This window comes from Aythya fuligula, chromosome 7 (genome assembly GCF_009819795.1).
Source record: "Aythya fuligula isolate bAytFul2 chromosome 7, bAytFul2.pri, whole genome shotgun sequence".
NCBI lineage: Eukaryota > Metazoa > Chordata > Aves > Anseriformes > Anatidae > Aythya > Aythya fuligula.
The window spans coordinates 34,448,618-34,469,962 of NC_045565.1; the positions used below are offsets into that span (position 1 = coordinate 34,448,618).

The 21,345-nt window shown below is 39.6% G+C and overlaps 1 protein-coding gene across 1 annotated transcript; it reads left to right on the forward strand.

Annotated features, from left to right (window-relative positions):
- The first annotated feature begins 994 nt into the window (after positions 1–994).
- On the forward strand, positions 995–21,345 carry EDRF1 (erythroid differentiation regulatory factor 1). The gene is made up of 25 exons (XM_032191243.1): positions 995–1,063; positions 1,163–1,353; positions 2,396–2,462; positions 2,799–2,924; positions 3,422–3,546; positions 3,960–4,119; positions 5,383–5,484; positions 5,777–5,898; positions 6,860–6,971; positions 7,611–7,758; positions 7,843–7,951; positions 8,062–8,173; positions 8,932–9,192; positions 9,401–9,472; positions 9,585–9,735; positions 11,211–11,399; positions 12,408–12,608; positions 12,937–13,155; positions 14,082–14,305; positions 15,293–15,451; positions 15,706–15,855; positions 16,832–16,985; positions 17,241–17,356; positions 17,510–17,673; positions 20,517–21,345. Exons 1-25 carry the CDS (start codon positions 995–997, stop codon positions 20,686–20,688), a joined length of 3,675 nt encoding a protein of 1,224 aa, XP_032047134.1. The 3' UTR covers positions 20,689–21,345.

Here is a 21,345-nt window from a genome sequence, read left to right on the forward strand (position 1 = left end):
CCAACTGTACTCTCTTGTGGCATGCAGGTGTCACATGAAAAACCTGTGGCTTTGGCATAGGGAAGGCTCAATACCACGTAATAGAAATACAATGAATGATGAGTGTGGAAAAGCCTGTGGGTGCTATTCATGGCGTAATTCACTTAACACTTCACAGCTAAGCCTCTGCCAAATTTGGAGTGCAAGCTGAGGCCAGCATGCCACAGCTTGTTACCCCGTACCTAGGGTGCCTGTAGGTTTCCAGATGGTTTCCCTAACGCTGCACCCTCTCAGCATGCCCAAAAGCCCCACTGCATGCCCAGATGGCCTGTCCTTTCAGTGTGTTCAGTCCTGGGCCTCTCACTACAACACCAAGGCCCTGGAATGTGTCCAGAGAAGAGCTGTGAAGCTGGTGAAGGGCCTGGAGCAAAACTCCTGCGAGGAGTGGCTGAGGGCACTGGGGGTGTTTGGGCTGGAGGAGGCTGAGGGGAGACCTCATTGCTCGCTGCTACTGCTTGGAAGGGAGGTGTGGGGAGCTGGGGACGGCCTCTTCTCACGGGTAACTAGAGATAGGGGCAGAAGGAATGGCCTGAGTTGTGCCAGCGGAGGTTTAGACTGAAAATTAGGAAACATTTCTCCTCAGGACGAGCAGCCAGGCGTTGGGACGGGTTGCCCAGGGAGGTGGTGGCGGCACCGTCCCTGGGGGTGCTCCAGGAGGGGTTGGACGTGGTGCTTGGGGACACGGCTCAGTGGGGACACTGGTGCTAGAACCAGGTGACTTTGTGGGGCTTTTTCACCCCTAACGAGCCTAATTCAGCTCGACACAGCGCCGACATGTCGCGATTCCCCCCCTCTCTCCGCCCCGCCCCCTAGGGGCCGCCTCCCGCCCTCCGCCGCCTCTTGGGACTTCACGGGGAAGCGCGCGAGAGGCGGCGGCGGCGCCGTGACGTGGAGCCGTGACGTCACCCCGGGGCCGTGCCCCCGCCGCCGGAGGGAGCCCCGCGGCGGGCACAAGATGGCGGAGCCCCGCCGCCCCGGGCCGGCCGCGGCCCCGCGGGGAGGTGAGGCGGAGGAGCCCAAGCAGGTACCTAACGGGGCCGGGCAGCGGCAGGGCAGGCTCTTAATGACGGGTGCGGGCGGTAATTGCCGGTAATTCTAAACGGAGCCTCTCTCCGGGGCGCAGGGCTCGCTGGCGGTGAAGAGCAGCGCTGTGGTGAAGTACTCCTCCGCCCCGCCGCAGGCCGCCTTCGCCCGCCTGCAGGAGAAAACCGACCTGAAGCTGCCCCCCGCCAACTGGCTGAGGGAGAGCGCCCGGCTGGGGCCGGCGGGCACGGCCATCCTGGGCAGCAGCAAGAAGAGCACGCCTTTCTCGAGGTGGGTGCGCCAGAATTGGCTTTTTTTGGTCTGTCTTTAATGATAAATCTACCAGCGAGCTCAGACCCTGCAGAATTCTTAGTAAAGACTCTATTTATAACAACTGCATGCTGCCTTTTCTGGACACTTCTCCTACTTCTTCATTACCCGCTCTCTATGCTGTAACCTTGCTTCCTTTCTAAACGATTAATAACACCAATTTTACTGATAGATCTTAACTTTTTTAAAGATTTATCTTAAAGTGACACCAGCTTCACGTGTTTCTCTGGTTGGCTGCTGTCAGTTGATTGGAAAGGAGTCTGATTCAGCTAGCTGCTCTGCTTTCCGTCAGGGATGGAAATGGGACAAATCCAGTACCCCTGGGTAGCCAAGGAGCCCACTTACAGCTGTTCGGGAGCTTTAGAAATAAGCTAACTTATATTTTAAGCTTCTTCGGCTTATATTTTTAATCTAAGAAATAAACTAATAAGAAAAAAAAACACCTTCATACTCTTATCAGTGAACCCATACGATAATATAAGGGGCGAGCTCAAAAAAGCAGTGTCACCCTTCTGTACGGGTGTTTCACAGAACGTTAAGGTTTGGAAGGGGCATTGAAAGATGTTTAAGTCCAATCCTCTGTGTTTGCTAATTAGTTGAACGAGGTGAGTTCATGGAGTTCAGAAATAATTCCTAAATCGGTGCTGATCAAGCAAATTCATGCTCAGTCAGCTAGCTAGTGAAACTTAGCAGTTTGCGGTTTAAATTTTAAGTGGTACACAACTTGTTTAATGTTTGAGATTGCCTTGATTTCAACAAAACAGCTTTTTAGGATATTTTGAACTCAGATTTAAGCACTTCCAATGATGTATTTGGGGAACTTGTGGGATGTCAAAATGGTTTTGCTAACTAACTTTAGATCTCACCGATCCTGGTAATGTTTAGCTAGACTCTACTTTTTATTAAGGAAAAAGTTTTCAGAGGGTTGACCTCCTTTGGAGAACAAGGAGGTCTGTGTTTAATGTGACATTGCATTTAAATTAACCTGTATTGCTCTCTGTAGCTTTGGGATGGCGTATGACTTCATTGACTCCATTGGCAATGATGTGGACGTTGTGTCTGATTCAGAGGTATGTATAGTTGGAAGTTATGTCATTCAAAGTTCTGTGTTTTATGACTTTATCGTAAAGTACTGTCATGGCTTCTGTCATCTTTGTAGGAAAGTTTTTCTGTGAGGAAAAGTATAGGTCTGCTGAAACACTTTGCAGAACTTAGATGATTCAGAGGAAGAAAAAGAGATACACACTCACTTATCTGTGTTTATTTTGGACAGCTTGTTACTCAGATCTTTGTCCAAACTCCAATGTTAGGAGTGTGTTCTTTGCTTCCAGTTCCCTGAGAATTGTGATTTTATGATGAAGTATAATTATATGGAATGTAATCTTTGTTCTCTTTTCTTCTGCAAGAATATTAAAAAGCTTCTGAAGATACCATACAGCAAGTCACACGTGAGCATGGCAGTGCATCGCATTGGGCGGACGCTCTTGTTGGATGAGCTAGATATTCAAGAACTCTTCATGAGATCATCTCAGGTTAACATTTGTGTTGTTTTAAGTATGCCATATGGTCAAAATGCATTATTTTGGGAATAGTGTAGCCAGCAAGAAAGCATATCTGTAGCAAAACTTCTGAGAACCATATGCTAGTACTGAAGATCTACTTGAAGCATATGCTGCTATTCTGCAGCAATTGGTTTAACCAGTAACTGCAGTGGAGAATCTGACGTCTTTCTATTTACAGTATTGTAAAATTAAAATTCCATGTCAGTCTTCCTTATCATTGCCTCTATATTGCTGTGCTATTTCACTAATTTTATCACTAATCGTTTGTTACTATGTAGTCTTTTTGCCTTGTATCTGACTTCCTTAAACGTTGACTTCTTTGGAACATAACTTTTCCAGAAGATACATTTTCAATAAATGAGCAATTCAAAAATTTAGCCTTGGAGTAATTTTCAGTTGCAATAATGTACTTAGTTTAATTTGCAGATCTTTCTTGATATTAATTCTATATTTATGATATTGACTAGACAGGGGACTGGACGTGGCTGAAAGAGTTTTATCAAAGGCTGATTGATCAGAAGTGGCAACGAAAAAAGAAGAGTAAAGAACACTGGTACCAGAAGGCTATACTTTCCAAATTTTTGTATTACAGGTAACTTTACGTCTGCATGAGTGCTGAATTCTGCACCAACTTCTGCCTCAGTTCCTCTCTTGAAGTAAATGTTAGAATTGGTCTGTCTTATTTACTGCTTTATACGCAGGAAACTGCGGAATGAGATCGTGAAATAACATGTAAATGTTTTTAATAGGCATTGCTTATTTTATACTGTAGTATTCTAAAATACTGCAATGTGACTTAATGTCCTATCTCAATACTCCTTCTGAAAACTTAAATTGATTTGAAAGAAACATGCTAGGTATAGTGACAGCTGCCACTATGCTGTAAATCTGGTCAATATACCAATCTTTAAGCACATTACCAAAGCTGTCTGAGACTACTGCATCAAACTTAAATTGTGTAGCACATTCTCATTGTGTATTGTTCACTTCTTAATGTTTTGTCAGCATTAATGGTGATGGAGCTGCTCAGCCTGTTCCTTCCAGTTCAAAACAGCACCAGGAGGGTCCTGTTCCAGGTGAGGGTGATGAAGCAGGACGGGCCTCCTGGCCAGCTCCATTTGAAATGCCTTCTTCGTTATCTGAAGATCCAGGTGCCTCTAACCAGGTTAGCATAATAGCATTTTAAAGGACACACGAGCTTTCATAGAGAGTATTTGTATTCCCTATAGAATACTGATTATTACAGGTTTTCAGAGGTGCTACTAACTTTTGTCTGAGAGGCAGGACTAAGGCATTAGATCTTGTCAGTACATGCATTTTAGCTCATGCCAGTGTTTCAGCGCTCCAAATTTCAGAAGTAACTTTTTTCTGTCGTTGTAGTACTCAATCTATATTTATACACATTTTACATATACACATATATACCTATTTCTGAAGGACTACATATAGATAAGAGTAGTTATCAACGATTTCACATGGAAGTAGGAAAACTTGATAGCTAGGTGGTGTGTAGAGAATCTTAAGGCTCTGAGCTTTTGGGTTTTTTAGTTTGCCATTAAAATAAATTCTCTGTCCCTGAATTTATTGTTGATGGGCAAAATATGGATCTGTGAAAATATTTGCAAAACAGTTAATGTATACAATACTTGCTGTGAGATGATACAGCTCCCTTCCATTTGTGTTATGTGTTTATACAACAAGCTGGGCTTTAATCCAGGGTTTATCTGTGGCTAAGCTTATTTAGGAATATAGGAAATTTCTCTCTTCTTTGAATAATGCACTATAGGAATTACATTTTTGAGAGGCCAAAATATCTGTTGTATTAAGCATACCTAGATTACAATTACTATGGTAAACAGTATTACCACAAGGTATGCCAAGTGATTTGGGTAGTTAAGTTAATGAAGGCTCTAACCTGCGTTAGTCATAAAATTATAACTGTATGTGTTCTGATATAATAATATTTTAAAGTGGAGAAATAGTTCAGTACTTCGATGCTCCTACCAAAAGGGCTACTTTTCTTTCTCACCTTCTTTAGGAATTAATTGACAAAGCAGACTCTGTTGTAAAAAAGCTGTGTGCATTTGTGCAGTGACTCTTTTTAGACTTCTTTACAAGATGTCAGCCTAGAGGATTTACATTCTCAAGGTTGATAATATAGTGCAGATTCTGGGGTAATAGCATTTCTATAAAAACTTTCTAAGGCCTATCAGAATACAAAAAAAAAAAAGTTTTGGTACTAGCCATAGCTAAAGAAGCGTTCTAGTCACTGACTAAAGGCTTTTTATAGTTGAATGTGTTATTTAAAGACGGTGGAGGTGAAGGTTTCTGCTTCCTGTGCTTTTGTTGTTCAGAATATATAATCTTTTTCTATGGCCTAGCTTTACGTCAGCAGCAGAATCACTCCTTATCCTTGTGCTCTTCACAGGGAAGTGTGCCTCTTGAACCCTCATATATAGTGGGGCATGTGGCCTCAGCCCCCAAAGAACAAAACCTGACTACTTTGTTCAATGACGGGGAAAACAGTCAGGTATGCTATATGTGAAATTTGAGCTCAAACACAACCGTCCCAATTTAATTCAACACTTTAAAAAATTTGGTCTAAATTGGAGCCAAGAGAAAAGCTAAGTCCCCTGTAGAAGTAGCTTTTGTGGCATCTGTGATCTCAGTCTTTTAAGTTAACGTGACTGCATAGCATAGTTCATTTTGTGCTGTCCTTTATTTGCTGCTTTTGCATCTTGCTTTCTTGTAATTCTGCAGATTGTCACAGAGAACGTGTGTTTATACCAGTGATTTATAGACCGTTTTTTCTCTTAATGAAGGGACTTAAAAATGACTTTGTCCGTAACATCTTGTGGACCTTCGAAGACATCCACATGTTAGTAGGATCAAACATGCCTATATTTGGAGGTGGGAGATACCCTGCTGTGAGCTTGCGTCTCAGGTGAATTTTGAAGTTAACAAGTTTGTATGTGCCAGCCTTGACTGAGTTTTGCTTTGCTTTCCTCTTTAACTGTCTGCTGGTCTTGTGTTTCTTAACTCTTACACGCAGTTTAAAGAAGAAAATTCATGCTTTAGACTTAAATGGCAATGGCATTATGAAGTGCTGGTAAACAGGATGTCTCATAGCTGTGCTACTGCACTGGGACGTGAGATATTCTGCTGCTTTTTTTCTAGGTCTAAATCTTTATTTGAAAGTAGTGGCTGTTTGCAATCTTTCCTCACATTAGTGTGCATTTGAATGTTAAAACGCTATGTCCATAACTTCTTCTATTGCTGTTTTTATAAGAGATGACAGTACCATTTACTGGAATTCTGAATTTCAATAACTGCTAGTTAGGCACTTCATAAGTACTCAAAACTTGTGACAATAGTACTTGTGTGCTTTGACTGTTTTCTGTTCAAAAATGCTGTATGATGATTACTTGGTTATTGGTCTTTCTGTTTCTGCTCGTGCATAGGCAGAGAATGAGCAAGAACTTGAAACATACTTGGTGTATTTGTCATCTTTTTAAGACACATCTAGAAATGAACAATCTTGCTTTGAAAGGAATTTTGGAAGGTCTGGAAGAAGGCTTGCACTATAATTAGATGCTGCTAATGCTGCCATTCCTTTAGAAGTACTTACTATTTTGGTAATAGTGTGACATGTGAAGCTTGTTAAAGCTTCAATCTAAGTGTAGGCAAAAACTCAAAACTGCTGAGGGAATGTGAATGTATTCTATTGGAGAGATCACTACATTTGTTTTATTTGATGCAACTCCTTGTTTGTCATCTTAAAACAATTCACAAATAATTGATTTAATATTCTTCCACTAAGGTGACTTAAATCCCATTAGTAAACATACCTTGTTTTCTGGAGCGTAAACAGGGATTTAAATAACACTGGAAATACTTGCTTCTAGGGATAACAACAAGCCAATAAATGTGTTAACAGGAATTGACTATTGGTTGGACAACTTAATATGCAATGTACCAGAGCTTGTGATGTGCTTTCATGTTAATGGAATTGTTCAGGTAAGCCTGGCTCTTGGCTTTATGCCTGCTTCAGTTTCTGAGATTGTTGCAGTTGTAATAGGTTTCTTTCTAATCTCACTGTTCTGACAAAGATTAAAAAACTTTGTGTGAATGCTTCTCGTTCTGCATTTTATTCTTTTTTCCTCTCTTCCATGCATGTAAGATTCTTACTTGCACAGATGTTTGAAGACCAAAAAAATTAGCTGCAGAAATAAACCATTTTCTTGCATCTTAGAACCTGTGATTTTTCACTTGCATGCTTTTTAAGTTTTGATTATATTTACTGTTTTACGATAGCCTACAGATACCAGCCGGGTTCATTTGTTGCACCTGGTAGCATGTAGCTGCTGACTAAGTTTCACTGAAGTAGTGGGTAGATGTTGTAACTGCACAGCTTCTTTCTCACCTTTTGGTCTCTATGTAGTCATAAGTTTATTATAGCAGTGAGCTCTCCTTAAAAGCAAGCATATCTTGATAGCACTGCTCAATAAAAGCTGAAGTCATAAAAATTACTTTGACGCTGTATCATAATAGTAGACTGTTTCTTTAAGCAGTTAATAGAGACATTGACCTGTAGATTTGGGTGTGGTAGTAGCAGAAAAGCCTCCTTATCGTGTTTTTAAAATGTGTTCCTTGCAGAAATATGAAATGATCAAGACTGAAGATATTCCCAATTTAGAAAACTCTAATTTCTCTACCAAAGTGATAAAAGATATTGCTCAAAATATCTTATCTTTTCTGAAATCAAATTGCACCAAAGAAGGACATACTTACTGGTTATTTAAGGGTAAGTAAATTTAGATAAACTTAAAATAAAAAAAATATATATATGTTCATGTCATGCTGATCAATGAAATGTCTTGCCTTTCAGCAAGTGGGAGTGATATCGTAAAGCTCTATGACCTAACCACCCTTTGTGAAGAAACAGAAGACAAATACCAAAATCCTTTTACAATGCCAGTGGCCATTCTTCTGTACAAGTGAGTTTTTAAATAACTTTAAAGATTTAAACTTGCTTCAAATATTTTGTTTCCTTCTAACACAAAGAAATTGTCCTGGGGTCACTGATTTGTTCAACTTTTTCTTTTAGAGTTGCTTGCAATATGATGCTGAAGAAAAACCAGAACAAAAAGCACTATGGCACTATCAGAACACTGCTTCTTAATTGTCTTAAGTTACTGGACAACGGCAGACATCCTCAAGTAAGAACAATGTGTTCATGTATCTTTGTGTAAATACAATGGAAAAGTCTCTTTTGGCAGTCGAATCCCTCCCTGTTAGGATGCCTAAATCCAAAACTTGAAGCCTGAAATCTATTGCTTAATGTTTGGATAATCCTTGAGGTATGCAGGAGTCCTTAAGTTGAGGTGGAGCCTAGGCACTTAAACTTTTCAGGCCAATTTGAGGTCCAGGTGCCTAAAATGTGATCACTTTAAGGCAGTATGTGTGGTGTATTTTTTTAACCAGATCTGACCCAAATTTTCTAGCAGACTTGATGCAGTGTGACTCATCTCTGAGTGTCAAAAATTCCTCTTGTCATAGGAATGTGAGAGCTATCTGAGCAAGAATTTAGGCTGTGAGTAAACTTGAGGTAGAAAGAAAACAGCTTAGAACTTCTTGTAAGGAATATTATTGCTCTCTAGAAGTTGGGGGATTTCATCTTTCATTTTCATATGTAAGGTGGGTGAAAACGAATGTGGGCAAGCTTGACTGCAGGGTCTGTGTGCACATACAAATTGTTGACGACATAAATCAGTGAAGACAGCGTAAGTGTTGCTTAAAAATTTAGCACTGAAACATGGTCAAACACCATGAGAACATAGTCTAAGGAGCAAACAGTACAGTTAGGTGGTTGATTACCTGTAAATACAGCCTAAGACAAATTATATTGATGTTGCCCATCAACAGAAAAACTTAACTTGAAAACAAATCACTGATTTTTCTTTCCTTATTTAAAAAGATAATTGCTTCAGCAAACTACATGTTATCAGAGCTTTTTCAGTTGGATGAACCTAAAAAAGAAGACAGTACAGACTTCCCTATAAATGGAAACTCTGATGAAAGTTATAGTGAAGAAGAAGAAGAAATGCCAGACAGTGATGAAAACGGTTCTTACAGTAACAGTTCTGATCCACCAGATGACAATAAAGCAGTGGCTATAATCAAATCTGTTGGAGAGTTATCAGTACCAGAAAAATACAAGTCTGTTCATCGAATACGTGTAAGTGAAATTGTAGATTTTTAAGGGGTTTCTTGAAAGCTGTGATGCAGCAAGCTTTGTTATCAAAATTCAGTTACCTGTTAGTTTTAGTAATAGAAGCCTATTACTGCAATCTGTTAATTGTTTTTTCTGGCTGCTAACTTTGATATTTTGTATTTTGAACTTCTGTTCTTTTCCTGTTTCTCCCCTGTTGCCCCCCTCCATCAAGCCTAGCTGTACATTTCCTGTCTGCCATGGCACTGAGGAACGCTGCCGGCTGGTGCTTAGCTATGTCCTGGAGGTAAGCTTACTGTCATATTTCTATTAGTATTTCAGCTGGTACACAATTCTTGGTGTCTTCAGTATTTGTGCAGTATTGCTTTCAAGGTGAATTAAAGCATTTCTTCTTGTAGGGTTTGAAGTCTGTTGACAGCAGTGTTAAAAAAGAGAGTGACCTTCCTGCAGCTGACCCCAGCACACCAATCCCTTTGAAATATGAAGATGAATCCACCAGTGGTGGTCCTGAGTGTCTGGAAAAACAGATGGCCTTATTTTTAGACAAAAGTAAGTTGTATTGTTGTGCAAATAAGACCTTTCAAGTACCAACACAAACTGCTGCTACTCTATTTTGTTTGTCAAAACAGACTTGTAGGTTGCTAATTACACTGTTGTATAAGCAAAAAAATACATACTGCATAAAAACAAAATTAGAGGACGTGGTCTATTCTCTTTTTAAATACAAAGAGAATAGTGCATTTGGGAGACTTTGCATATCAAAGCATCTTTTATTGTTTAAACACATGATGTTGTTGGATCTTTAGTTGTGGCTTCCAGATGATTTCCGTAAGGACTTAGTAGTTTGGGCCTCAGTAGATTTGGTGTGGGGAGCACTGTAAGTTGTCTGTAGGGTGCGTGTTATTTTTTTGGGGGGTGGTGGTGTGTTGCTTTAGTTTCAGTAGTCTCTCTTCTTTGTTTATTTCTATTCCAAATTTTTTTTCATGAATGTTAATGACCTGGAGATGTACTAATGCTTTCGTAGTTTATATCAGATATTTGACCACAGAATGCAAGTTTCTGATAGAGTTGTTCAGATGCATTGAGCTTGCGTGAATTCTGCACAGTACTGCTAATGTGGAATATATGATTAGTTTTTACCAAGATCTACTGGAAAAATTTGACTGGGGTCAGCTCAGTAAGAACAGTGTGCTGATTTCAGCTCAGCTGCAGCCAGGCTCTATCTTCTGTCTCTGCTGTTTGGAGCTGATGACACATTGCAGCTGCTTGCCAGCTGGAAAGGAGAGTGCCCACATGATAACTTTTTTATTTAAAAACAAGTGTTTCCTGAGTAATGTGGGATGTAAATATTGCACAGATCCTCAGAATTTTACTTAGCCTCTTATTCTGCTTCAGACTTGCTTGTCAGGACAGCAAAGTTCAGTCCCTTGGCATCAGGACCTCTAATGTGCTTAAAGTCAGTGGCTTGTTCTTTCTGGTTCCATAATTACTGCAGCACCAAAGAAGGAATGTTCTTCGTCTTATGCTGAGGACGTCTTGGAGCTAGTGTGAGAAGGGCATTGGCCTTGCTTGTAGGAATGACTAGGTTATCAGCTCCCTTGATGTTGGAGACTTCCTTAGTTTGAGATGTTAATAAAAAAAAACAGAACATATCAAAGGGATTTGGCAGAAAACACAGCAAATTATGCCTGTGACTTACTAATTCTCTTCTACTGCTACTGTATGGAAGAGTCCTGGTTGTTGCACCAGTGTTTCAAAAGCTGTTCAGAACATGGGAGGTTAGCTGCACTGGCACTCTACTCACTGTATTTTAGCATCCTGTTAGGTGAAATAAATGGAAAAGTTCCATGTGTTGAGCCCATTTTGCAGAAGAAAAATGCAGCAGCAGGCAAGGTGGTATCCTTGTGTAGAGCTGTATGATGGCACTTTACATCCAGCCTGTGTACTGGTGAAGTTGGGCCACACCTGTGGCTTCTGAGACTTAGGCCATGAGACTTACTGATCAGGTTCCGTTTGTGTTACAGTGGGCTCCTTTCAGAAGGGTAAGCATTCCAGTCAGTCAGGAATGATTCCCGGATCATGGCAGTATAAAATGAAGCTCCAGCTCATTCTGAAATCATCGAAGGCTTATTATGTCCTGTCTGATGCTGCTATGATTCTACAGAAGTATGGGAGAGCGTTACGATACATCAAGCTGGCTTTACAGTGCCACGGTAAGTTAGTTTGTCATCAGTGCTGCTGACTGTACATACCTTTCACAATATCAAATACTCCTCGGCATGATTTAGCCTAGTGGCATGCAGTGACAAGTCTGAAGCCTGTTTAAGTGTCTAGCTCAGTACTCTGGAGAGAAGGCTGTAGTAAGAATAACTCATCCATCTCTGTTTGGAGGAAAAATACTCTTATTTTGATGCAGTGATAAACTTAAGGTACCAATCTTAAACTTCAGAGCACTGAAGATGGGAGCATTCAGCCCTGGTTCAAGACAGAGGTAGCATTCTGTGTTCTTAGTGCTACCACTGCAAGCAGGTTACTCTGGCAATGCCTGCTGGTTCTCATTTCATCTAAATGTTTACCAGATTTTTCAGAAATACCAAACTCGTTCACCTGTGAATCGGATGCTCCTCTAAAACGAATGACATCCTGATGTATTACCAAGGAAAATGGAAAAGGGGAAATCAGGCTGTTCAGGACATTAAGTAATCAGAAAATGTCATCAACTTACTGCTTGCAGCACTGCTGTTTTGCTTCCATATTTGTAGGGTGGTGGGCGTGTATATGAAAGAACACATAGAAAACAAGAACACGATCTTTACTTAGAGCATCAATATGCTTATAACTCAAAACATTCTTCAGCTTTTCAGTCTTCCAAAGACTCAAATTTAAGCTGTGCCATTTGAAAAACAATTTTTCAGGCTGTATCTGACTTGAGTTGGTCTGTAGAAATTTGGTTTTCCATGGTTTTAGATTGAAATCTGAAATTAGTATTTGTAATTGTCAGTCTGCTCATCTTTAACAAAACAGTCACTCTTCTGAAGCTGTCAGCTGTGTAGAACAAGATTTTGAAATAGGTTAGTTCTTAGGAGGACATGTGTTGTCTGGATACGGAGAATAAACGTGACAAGTAACATAAAACCAATTGAGCTGTCAGACTGTCAAAACTTCTGAAGTGTGATTCTCTTCTCTTTCCCCCTCCCTCACCCGTGTGTTTTTTCTAATAGATACCTACTGTTGTCTCTGTGCCAGCATGCTTCCTGAAGTATTAGTATTTCTTTGTCAGTGTTTAACGCTTTGTGGAGATATCCAGTTAATGCTTGCTCAAAACGCAAACAACAGAGCAGCGTATCTTGAAGAATATAACTACCAGACAAAGGAAGATCAGGAAATACTACACAGTCTTCACAGAGAATCCAGCTGCCAAGGTATGCTACCAATATAAGAGAGCTGTCATGATCCAGCTGTATGGCAGACAAAGTAATTTCACTGTTCATTATGTTTCATTGCTTTATTCGGAGAAAGCTTATGCCTGTCAGAAGGACAGGGGTTATCAAGATCGTGCATGGCATGCCTGAGCTGTAAACCAACTGAAGATGTAAATTGTTTATCTATTGGATAGATTTTGCTTGGGTGTGGAAATCATGCAGTCATCCTGACAGTTTTATACTTTGGTCATCTTCATCTAGACTATCATAAACCTGCATTTATTTGGAATTACTGTTTGACAGGCAGGCTTTGTTTTTTGTCTTCTAGTGTTTGCCTGGGCTACTGACTTGTCTACAGACCTGGAATGCCAACTTTCAGTCAGCTGTAAATGTTACGAAGCAGCTTATGAAATCTTACTCTTCAGTAATTTAAAAAAGCAAAATCCTGAGCAGCACGTACAGGTGCTGAAGAGGATGGGTAACATCAGGAATGAAATTGGAGTATTTTACATGAACCAGGCTGCTGCAGTGCAGACTGAAAGAGTGGGTAAGCATTCTTTTTCTACTTCTTACTGCACACTGTTTCACTGAGCTAGAACAATGATTATGTGCAGTAGTAATGTGGGAAATGGTGAGCATTCCTGATTATAAAGATGACATTTAAAGATCTTTGTAGTAAGTATTTTTCTAAAAATGATGCTATTGATTTAACATCCATTATAATTTATAATGGACATCATAATTTAATGTCCGTTATATGATCCAGAGATCAATGTGGCTTGTATACTTTATTAATTGAACTTAAACTGAATAATGGGATGCCTTGGAGAGATTCTTACAGAATAGGTTGAATGCCCTCCAGAAATTTTTGTTTTGTTTTTTTTTGTTTGGTGGCTGGCTTTTTTTTTTTTAAAAAAAAAAAAAAAAAGTCTAGAAGTACTAGTTATTTAAACTGGAATGAACTAGACACTGGTGGTTCAGTGTAAATACTTCTGAATACTGGTGTGTTCTGTGATCTGTCTAATATTTGAAGCAGCCTATGTTAGATTAATGTGGTGATTTTTTTCATCATCACCATGTTTTTGCAGAACTGCTATTTAGCTGAAGTAAAAACCTTAATACTGAATTTCACTTGTCTGTAAAAATCACTTCTTGCTTATTTCATACAGCAGGTTCGTAGGAGCAGTTGTCATATCCTGAGTATTACTGTAGTGGGGGAAAAAGCATTTATAATGTGTTTTATTCTGCTAACTTACAATTTTTGTTGTTATCAAAATTTTTTCTAACATATGCTATGTGTAGTGCACCTCTGGTATTAACTGTTTTTCCATGAAATTGGGTTTTCAGAATATTTTTATGACATTTAAGTTCTAGAAGACCATCTTTATAAACCTGTTAGAAAACAATAGAAATGTTTGTTCAGTATTTTTTGAGAATTTAAACTGCTGATAAGCCATGTATTTTTAACCTCAGTGAGTAAGAACGTATCGACGACAGAGCAGCAACTCTGGAAGAAAAGCTTCTCTTGCTTTGAAAAAGGAATTCAGAATTTTGAGTCGATTGATGATGCAACCAATGCTGCTCTCCTGCTGTGCAACACGGGAAGACTCATGCGAATTTGTGCTCAAGCACACTGTGCGACTGAAGGTGACTTCAAAAGAGAGTTTTCCCCAGAAGAGGCCCTTTATTATAATAAGGTAACGTGTTATTTCTGACATGTTAGTTAAATGTAGAGGGGAATTGCATTCCTGAATGTTTCCCTTTGGAAGTGTAAAAATAAGGAGCAAAATGGCTAGCACTGAGCTTCTGCCCCAAAATAATGGGGTCTCCTCAACATGTTTAATATGTAAAATGAAGTGAATAGCTGTAGTGAATAATGTATTATACGTGGAAGTTACCAAAGGCATGTTTTAGAGGTGCCTTTGTTTTATTATGATGGGCCTTAACATAATAGCTTGATCTCTTCTTGTTTCTTGTGCTGTTTGGTGTGTAGGGGTGTGTTTTTCCTTAAAGCTGCCTCTCTTATGTTGCAGTGTTGGTTAGAGGAGGCTGAGTTTGTTTTTCTAGGATGTCCCCTGTGGCATGTTTTTAATGGCTAGTCGTTCTTCCCTATTACAATGTGTCTAGGATACAAAACCACATAATTTCTCTTTGGTTCATTTAAACTTGTATTATGCTTGAAGGAACCAGATAACTCCTTAGACACAGATTTGTTTCAAATACTGTTTGAATAATTTTAAATAGCCCTTGATAGCTTATTACTGAGGAGAGTGCAAAAAGTAATTAGTGTACCTGGGAGGGACAGTTGCAATAACAGATCTGAAAGTTGGCCCTTTCTGTAACGTAACTGGCACTTCTGATGTTTTGGTATTTATCCTGAGAAATGGTTTTTAAAATGAAATAGATTGGTTTGGCAGTGTTTAGGTTTGATTCCATTGCTCTGATACATGAAGTGTCGTGACATTCAGATCTTGATATTTAACAGATGGCAATAGTACATGCAAAGGAGAAAGGAATGCACTGGTCAGGATTGAAACTATAACCAAAATGGGCATAAGGAAAATACTAAAGAAGGCTCAGGCATATTTTGAAATCATTCCTTGAGAATGGGTAAAGGGAAATGAGCTTTTATTTATAACCATTACTAGCAGTAACTATAAATGCATTTATTTTACAATCTGTAGGCTATTGACTACTATCTGAGAGCATTAAGATCACTCGGCAAGAGAGACGTGCATCCAGCTGTTTGGGATTCTGTGAACTGGGAGCTGTCTACAACGTACTTCACTATGGCAACTCTACAGCAGGATTATGCTCCCTTATCTAGGAAGGCTCAGGAACAGGTAATGAAGAAGATTTGAAACAAAATCTGATAAAATAAGCTATTTTCTTGACAAACTGAACAGCAGACAACTGATACTGGAACAACTTGTAAACGTTTATTAGATTAAAATCTTGTATGAAGTAGTTCTTGCAAACCATAAAGCTTCAGTCATAAAGTTTATAGGTTTTGTTTAATAGATTTAACCCTTACACTTCTACATAGTGTGATTACTTTGAAACTAGAACATGAAAGTGGCTTTGTTTTTTCTTGTAGATAGAGAAGGAAGTTAGTGAAGCCATGATGAAGTCCTTGAAATACTGTGATGTCGATACGGTGTCCCCACGGCAGCCTCTCTGCCAGTATCGGGCTGCAACCATCCACCACAGGCTTGCTTCCATGTACCACAGTTGCCTGAGAAATCAGGTATTAGTACAAACTGTTCACTTTTCTTCTGTACAGGTTCCATGCTTAATGTGTGATGTTTGTGAAGATCGATATTTATCTGTCTACCTGCAGCTAGAATATCTTCATTTAAATGATTTAACCAGAAAGTTGTATTTCACACTGGTCTGCAAATAAGCTGCTAATTTTGACTAGGATAGAATAGTTCAGTTGGAGGGGACCTATGAAGATCACTGAGTCCAATTGCCTGACCAGAGCTAATGAAAACGTTATTGAGGGCATTATCCAAATGTCTCTTGAATACTGGCTAGTGTGGGGCATCAACCACCCTGCTAGGAAGCCTGTTCCAGTGTTTGTCCACCCTCAAGATTAACAATTTCTTCCTAATGTCTTGTTTGAACCTCCCCTTGTGCAGCTTTGTGCTGTTCCCATGTGTTCTATCATTGGCTACCAGGGAGGAGAGATGGTTACCTCCCTCTTTATTTCCCCTTCTACAGGAAGCAGCAAGAAGTGAGCTTGCCCCTTGGCCATCCTGTCCTTTATAGAGTGTTTGAGTTTTGTTTCAGTCTGAATGTGCAAAGCTGTCTAGAATAATAGAGGTGGCTGCTGATGAGTTATCTTACGTTTGGTTTTGCTTCCAAGTCACTCCTGTGATCCTTCTGCTAACGATCCAGTAGAAGGCTGTCTGCTAATCACTTATTAAAGCCCTAGGAAGCGATATGCCAGTCTACATTGTCATGTGGTGTTTTAGCTTTTTTTTATATGATTAACTTGGTTCTACTTGATGTGGATTTGTTAGTGTTAATTGTGAAAATACAGTAACTTCAGTGGTGGTGGGCTAGTGATGTATTCTAGAAGTGTGCAGATACTTTGAACAATTTCAAAATGAGGTGGGGAATGGTTGGTACCTCACATTTTCCATAACACTTTTTCTAATGGATGCTTCATGAACATACAAATTGTCTGACATTCACTATGTACCCTATTCGGAGTGCAGGTTGGTGACGAGCATTTGAGGAAACAACATCGTGTACTTGCTGATCTCCATTACAGTAAAGCAGTGAGACTCTTTCAACTCTTGAAGGATGCACCCTGTGAGTTTCTTCGTGTGCAGCTGGAAAGAGTGGCATTTGCAGAATTCCAGATGGCAAGTAAGTCGAACTGCCTTTCTGCATTAGTCCTCTAAAATCCTGTTAACTTATTTCACTTCTAAATAACTGTACGTGAAAGCAGGAGTAATCTGCTTCTCAGAATAGTCCCCTTTGGAAGAGGAGAGGCTTTTATTTTACTGTTTCTCGTTCAACTAAAATGGTATGCGCTTTTTTAATGAGAACTCTCAGTCTTTTTGGATGCAAGAAAAAGCACAAACCAGAATATAAGCCATTAATAGTGTCCTTGATTTTCAGGTCAGAACAGCAGTGCTGGAAAACTAAAGACTTTGTTTGGGGCTCTCGATATTATGGTTAAGACGAAGTGTGCATTCCAGCTCATCAGAAAAGAGCTTGCAGCAGAGAGTGAACAGGTAAACAGAAGACAAGTTATCTGATTGTCTGCTTCTGTGTGTGGTGCATTCACATAAAATCAGTCAATTGGTGATTAAGGTGTTGCTTGTCTACTTCTCGGTTGACTTAGCTGCTTAAATGATACAAAGTTTTTTGCTTTTCTCTTTCTGTAGATAAGTAAAGATGAGAGCAATACTGAAAATACCTCCACTAACGATTCCTCCACTGGCCTTAACAAGGAAGAAGTATTGAAGCTACTTAGTATTTTTGAGTCTAGAATGTCATTCCTTCTCCTGCAATCCATTAAGCTGTTAACTTCAACCAAAAAGAAGAGTGGGTAAGTTGAACCTTGATATGTGTTGTGTAGATGTGCTTTGGGCACATAAATCTGTACAAACTGCACACTTCTAGATATGCAAAAGGATGTGATTCTTTTCTGGGGGAGACTTGGTGTGTTCATTGATCACCTAAAGCTTGAACGTTTCTTGTTTGTGTGTAACTGAGGGTATGACCAAGAAACACCTTCACTGTGTGTGCCTAGGCTCAGCAGTTTTCTCTCCTTTCCTGATAGGAGTCCAGGACTGAGAGCAGATTAAAAAAAAAAAAAATCAGCCTGAATGGCCTCTATTCAAGAAAATAAGTTGTAATTTTTTTCTTTGTATAAAAAAGCTCAATACAGTTACAAATTGCAGGTATCAGAGAGCATAAAGCACTTAGCTTATCCTTCGTAGGATATAAATCTCTTGCTGTTCATAGGTGTAAATGGAGATAAAAAGCAGTTTAACTTGTACTGCTGTAAGCTGCTGGCATACTTCTCACTGTCTTGACTCTATTTATTGTAAATAGAAGTGTTTGCTCAGTGCGTTGGGTACATCTATAATGGGTCCTTTGTCTTACTGATTTGGTGTTCATCTGTGGCAGGATACCTCAAGGGTAGTGAGGGGAGAAGCTGCTGTGTACTACTTACCTTTAGGTAGATTTTGATAATAAAATGTACCAGTGACAACATTGCTGGGCACATGCTGAACATTCTGAACGCTTCAGAATAAATGTAGGTGCATCAGTAGTGCTGTAAGCAGAAGGATGTACGTGGGGAAAATGCTCGTCGTTATCTTTCTAATGCCTAATGGAGTGCAAGAAGAAACAATCTTCAGTCTGGCTGCTGGAGTTCAGAGCACACACGGCCACACGTGGCTTATCTTCTTTGTGTTGACCTTGAAGTGTTGCTGTGATCAGGTGTGGCAGTGTAATTTGTTGTATCATTATTGCTTCAGTTGGTTAGGTTTGAATGTGTGCGTTTCTGCTTTGGGGATCCTGAGAACACCTTTCATCCCCTCAGCAGCAAATGTGTTATGTTGCTGTAGCTTCTGCAATCTGCAGTTGTTATTTCTTCTACTAGATGAAGTTTGAAGTTGTTAATCATTCATCACGTTGAAATGCTGCTGATGTTAAGTGTTACTCTGATGCAGTAAATTGTGAGATGAATTCATCTTGCACAGTAAGTTGTTTGTTGATAGGAGACAAATAGAAAAACACAAGACTAGAAGAAAGTCTGCATGCTCTTTTAGTGATGGCTGAGGTGTATTCACTCAGAGAAAAGTTTCCACAAGGTGGCAATCTGAATATGTGAAAAGCAGAGGATTGAAGTATAACCTGTACGTAACCAAGTAGATGTCCCAGGTAACTGAATAAACTGTTTGCTTCTGTGGTTTCACGACCTGGCCAAGTGTTGTGTAAACTCATCTCCATTTACTTCTTACCACTGAATCTCTCTTGAATGAGGCTTTGTGCTGAAGGTTGCACCTAGGGAACAGTTGCAGTTTGAACTCGAGCATCATGAAATGGGAGTGTTGGTGTAATGTCTTAAGCTTCTTGAAACAGCAGTGGATTGAGGCTCAGCTTAAAACGACCTTTTTATTTAACCTTTCTAGTGCCTTGTATAGGCTTTCCATATGCTTCCTTAGTTCAGCTTTACAGAAGGAGAAAATGATGTCTGTCTTGGGTTTTAATAATGGGCAAGCTGAAAAAGGAGGAAATTAGAGCTCACGAATGCTATTGCAGAGTCTTGGATGCATTCTGGCAGAGAGCAGAACATGTGGTAAAGCTGTTTGATAGTGAAACTTGCAGACTAGCAATAAAACTGAATGAAATCAGTCTTACCTTCTAGAAGTTAAATGCATAAGCATAACTGAACTTGGCTGTGTAAATTGGAGGAAAGAAGTAATTGAAATTAATACTTTGTTCTGGGAATTCTTGTAGCTTATCCTGGAAATACTTTGCATTTCAGTGGCTTTTATTGTTTTTGACTACCTGTTCTGTTTAATAAATGAATCTGATTTCTGCCAAGTGTTACAAAAAAGATAAAGCAAATTAAATTTTTAATTCCGGAAGCATTTATAATTAAACTGACTGCTACTTGCATGCATGCACTCTTGATTTAATTGCAATACCAGTAGTAGCATTTTTTTTCTTGTTTGGGTTGTTACTAGTCTTGGATGTTAAACGTGGGGTGACGCTGCTGAAGCAGAAGCTGGCACTTGTGTGATAAGTGACTTAGATCAGTTTTCTCCTTTTGACAAACATTAATGGGAGCTCTGACTGCAGACTGGGAAAAGGGGAAAAGCTCTTCTGTGTAAAGGCTTTGGCCATGGAAAAGTCTCTGTCGCATGGAAGTAATTTAGGTGTATGGAACTTGAGAGAATGAGGCCAGATCACGGGCTTCAGACTTCAACAGGAAGCTGATGTCCGTAGTGGTTTGTAGGGCTGAGCAAATGGGAGGCAACTGCACAGGAGCAAATAGCATCTGAATGCTCAGGTGTCTCTTTGCATTTGGCCTGATCAGATTAGCCAAACTCTGACAAAATACAGAGGTTTGGCACAGAGACATCGACTGGAGGGTTTACAACATGCTTTGGGATTGTAACTTAATAAAATGGCCAGACTGCAGCTGAAGAAAAACTGGAACTCCTTATCCCTCCTGCAGTGTAAGCAGAGGTTCTGCCTGCAATGCTGTGAAAGGGCAGGAAGGAAGAACTAAGGAAATAGGAGCCCCAAACCCAAGCACCAACCATGGTGTTTCAAAGAGATGATCATCAAGGTTATTGTGTAATAATTGCCTTGCTAATTAATAGAATTAAATATTGTGGTCAGATTAATAGCTTTTATCTGTTTCCTTTTCAGGGCCATTAGTGAAGAAGAAATAACTCTTAAAACAAACAAGCAAGTTTACTCTCTTCTGTTGCGTGCAACTGCTAACAAAAGCATGACTCTGCTGGAGCGGATAGAGGTAATCCTAAATCTACTGGAGCAGCTGACACAAAGTAGTGAAGCTGCTACTGGAGGAGTTCAGTGACTGAAGTGCTGCGAATGAGCAGAAATAGTGCCTTGCATCTACGTGGGATCAGTGGTAATTTTTCCCATGTGGGATTTGGATTTATCAAAGGTGATAAGAATATTGCTTACGTTGTTACACAGTACACCTGGGAAAGAACAGGAGATCCTTATTATCCTGTGGTAGTTCCACAATGGTTTGGTTACTAGCATTTCGTTGTTTGAAATGCAAAGTTGGAGTTCTGGGTAACTTTAAATTTAATTTCTTATCTTGGAGAAATGCACATTTTTCTCTTAAAGGTAATGGGCTTTGCAGTGAGGCAAATATTTTGCATAAAAATGTAATCTCACAGTTGCTCTGGTTTGATATTTAATGAAATATACTTTGTAAGCAAAGCTTTATTGGAACACTTTAACCAGTAACATGAGCTGAAGTTGTACCAGGAGATTCCTGTTGAATATGTGGACATGTTTCTCTTATTGCAGTGACTGTCCTGCACAAAAATGGGTGCCTTTCTACCTTTGCAAGGTCCTTGCAAATATTAGCCATCACTGGTATTTCATTTACAACAGGAATGAATGGTTTTAGCTGTGTTTTGATTTGATGGAGAATAGTATTATGTTTTTCAGACTTGAAACTGTGAATAAATAAAAGCTTATTTTTAAATAAATTCTTATT

Bases quoted from the DNA above. Each gene is read 5' to 3' on its own strand.
- EDRF1 (XM_032191243.1), top strand. From the start codon at position 995: ATGGCGGAGCCCCGCCGCCCCGGGCCGGCCGCGGCCCCGCGGGGAGGT. The intron at 2,463-2,798 runs GTATGTATAGTT...TTCTTCTGCAAG, and splicing joins ACGTTGTGTCTGATTCAGAG to AATATTAAAAAGCTTCTGAA. The intron at 4,120-5,382 runs GTTAGCATAATA...TGCTCTTCACAG, and splicing joins ATCCAGGTGCCTCTAACCAG to GGAAGTGTGCCTCTTGAACC.